General features: G+C 49.8%; 1 protein-coding gene across 1 annotated transcript in view; it reads right to left on the bottom strand.

Moving 5' to 3' along the window:
* The window catches only part of PRKG1 (protein kinase cGMP-dependent 1), a 286,803-nt gene that overhangs the window by 21,847 nt on the left and 261,551 nt on the right, over window positions 1-3,405 (bottom strand). Inside the window, exon 10 of the mRNA XM_014310283.2 lies at window positions 175-314. Coding sequence (XP_014165758.1) covers window positions 175-314 — 140 coding nt within the window. The remainder of the gene's footprint in view (window positions 1-174; window positions 315-3,405) is intronic.

Genomic DNA, 3,405 nt, shown 5'->3' with positions numbered 1-3,405 from the left:
TAATATAATATAATATTTGTTATTATATTATATTCCATTATATAATATACCACATTATATTCTTTAATATAATATGGTATCTAAAAATAAGAAATGATCCTTCTGAGAACACGGAGTCAGACTGATCATTCCTGCCTCATGCGGGGAACCCCACAAACACAGCAGGGCAGGTACCTGACGATGAAGTCGGAGTGGGCGCTCTGCATGATCTGCTTCTCGGAGCGGATGTGCTCCTGCTGCCGCGTGTCCACGATGTGCCGCTTCTTCAGGATCTTCATGGCAAACGTCTTGGCCTCCTCGCTCTTCAGCTGCACCTGGGGAGGACAGCACAGGGTCACACACAGGCCACAGCCCCGCTGGAGTCCCACCTCCCTGCCAGCAATCCCACCTCCCTGCCTCCCAGGAGTTCCTCCCACCTCTCCAGTCATGATCCAGGTATGTAACTGCATGGCTGACTCCTAAAAAAGCCTTTTCTAAGTGTCACAATTGTTAGGGAAAAGCCAAATGTGGGTGTTGCTCTGGGGTCTGTGAAAACCCAGAACACTGGGAATATTTTTCCGACCCTGACCCCCGGGGGAGCACTGACTTTGACCCTCATTCATGGAGAAAGTTTCCTGGAATTCAAGACAGACTAGAACCTACAAAAGTGTGCAATAGATTATCGAGAGCAGTGTAGGTGTATGACTTGGTAAGAAATTGAGGTTTTGGGATTTTTAGTGTGTTGTGGATGGAAGCAAGATGGAGAGCACAGGGTGCCATCCTGGGTTTCTTCTTCATGCTGCTTCTTCCTCCTTCTCCATGGGTTTGGGTGGCATTTTGTAATTGGGCAGAAAAGTCCCCATTGCAGCTCTGTGGGATCAGTTATTGGGTTAAAAGGGAAAATAATCCAGGTGTCAGTTTTTAATTGGATAGTTTAGTCTTAAAAGCCTTTGTACCAAGAGATTGTTGGCCATTTTGTGCCTTGCTGCAGAACTCATGGCGGTGAGACTGTTCTACTGATAAGAAATAATAAACACCTGAGTCTGAGCATGAATTACTGTCTCAAATGCCTTCAGTCCAGACCCAGAGAAACAGAAAACTGGAAACAGGCAATTGGTACCACCACAGGGTCAGGAGATGTTGCCAGTTAACATCTGGCTTCCCCAACCCCCTTTTCCTCCAGGTCACCCCACCTGTGCTGGCTCTGGCTGGGAATTGCAGAGCTGGGATGGCTGCAGAGGAGGAGCAGACCTGCCTTCCCAGCAGCACTGGGCAGGAATGGCAGAGCTGGGATGGCTGCAGAGGAGGAGCAGACCTGGCTTCCCAGCAATTCCAGGATGAGCAGACCTGCCTTCCGAGCAGCACTCCCTGCTCATGGCTTTCCTTCTCACCTTAAGCCTCTGCCCCTTATTTTTAGCCTGGTTCCCCAAGCAGGAGTTGTTTGCTTGCTCCCAGGGTAACCCTGGTAACTTCTGAACCCTGAGCCACCCCGAGGGGCAGGTCCCTATCCTAAATCCAGCTGGAAGGCAGCCAGCCTTCCCATCCTGGCCAACCCTCTCAAAGAAACCCCGCTGTTGACCTCCCAGGCCTCCAAGTCTGCTGAATTCCCTCAGCAGCTGCTCACAACAATATTCCAGTGAGGTGCTTTCCCCCTGTGGAGCACGAGGTGCCATCTGGCAACTTCTGTTTGGGTGTCCTTGTAGGAATTTGGCTTCTGCCAGAGGGAAGCAGCTTGGCTGTCACTGAGCCCTGTCAGAAACCCAGGCTGCCTTTAGGGTTAGGAGGCAACACTCACACAATCAGAATCAATTTAATGCCAGATCTGGTTTTGTGTTGTTTTGCTGACAGGCACGTGGGTGGATGTGAGACATGGCACCTTTGTAGGACCATGGAATGTGCTGAGTTGGAAGAGGCCCTCAAGGATGATCCAGTCCCACTCCTGGCCCTCAGGCACCTCAATAATCCCACCACGTTCCCAGGAGCGTCATCCAAACTTCCCCCATGGCTTTTCCCAGGCCACACACCCTGAACTTGAAGAGTTTCTTGTCCACCTGCTTTGTTCTGGTGTAGTTAAGGGATCATGGAAACACCAGGAGGGGTGGGATCCCCATATAAACACCAGGAGGAATGGTGGGATCCCCATATAAACACCAAGAGGGAGGGGATCCCTATGGAAACACCAGGAGAAATGGTGGAATGGGATGGGTTTTAAGGTCCCTTCCACCAATTCAATTGAATTTTTGAATTCCAAATTCAATTTTTTGAATTTGGAATTCAAAAAAAGGCAGGAAAAAAGGAGAGATGCAGCCTCTCTGGCTTTTCTATATCTTTGTTTCATAGGATCACAGCTGGCTCCTCCTTTTGGAACCACTCCAAAGTCCTTCCTTTGCTTTATGGTTTTAAACTTCTGCAGTTCCCAGGACACACAGAGGACACCAGGCCTGATTTTTGTCTGGTTTTTAACACTTACACAGAAATAAATATGTTTTTCCACCTTGGTGCTTTCTCAGGCTGCCTGGGAAAATGGGTATTGAGGAGATGAAACCCAGAGCTCAATAGAAAAGAGGAGAAAAAAAAAGAGTTATGTGTTTCTTATCCTTCCTCCTTCTCTGCCTGTATTGCCTATAAATCATCCCTATGTGTGTGATATACAGTCTGCAACTCCAGCAATTCCTGTGCTGCTCCAATCCCAGCTGACCTTGGGAAAGTGGAAGCTTCCATTAATATTTCCCAGGATGCAGAGAAAGCCCCCAGTGAAGGATTTATTTCTGTGACTGAACATTCCAGGATATTTCCAAGGGATGGAAGGACAGGACACAGGGAATGGCTTCCCACTGCCAGAGGGCAGGGCTGGATGGGATACTGGGGAGGAATTGGTCCCTGGGAGGGTGGGCAGAGGCTGGGATGGAATTCCCAGAGCAGCTGTGTCTGTCCCTGGATCCCTGGCAGTGCCCAGGGCCAGGCTGGATGGAGTCTGGAGCAGCCAGGGACAGTGGAAGGTGTCCCTGCCATGGCAGAGGTGGCACTGGATGGGCTCTGAGCTCCCCACTCCCCCCAGTTTCCCGCTGTATCTCCAAAACAAAGATGTTCATCCAAGGGAGTTTTGCTTCCTGTGGAACTCTTCCAATAGAAAGGAGCCAGAAATCCATGCTCTGCTGAAATGTGGCTATTTCCCCACCACATTAAATAAGAACTGACTCAACAGCAGCACTTTAGGAGCTGAATTCCAAGTGCTCCTGCCTGCTGGCCATTGCCAAGGTCCTGCATTTTCCCTGTTTCCCCTCTCGATCTGGTGGAACCAACAAAAATAGCAGCAGCTGTTGCTGAGAGCAGCGTTTGCAAGCTGAGCTTTTCTAATCCTGACAGCTGCACGCACAGAGTGACTGCTCCTGTCCCAGCAACAGGGGACAGCCTGCTCTTCCTGCT

The sequence above is a fragment of the Geospiza fortis genome, unplaced genomic scaffold (genome assembly GCF_000277835.1).
Source record: "Geospiza fortis unplaced genomic scaffold, GeoFor_1.0 scaffold284, whole genome shotgun sequence".
NCBI lineage: Eukaryota > Metazoa > Chordata > Aves > Passeriformes > Thraupidae > Geospiza > Geospiza fortis.
The sequence above is the reverse complement of the archived record's forward strand: the minus strand, read 5'-3'. Positions and strand labels throughout refer to the sequence as shown.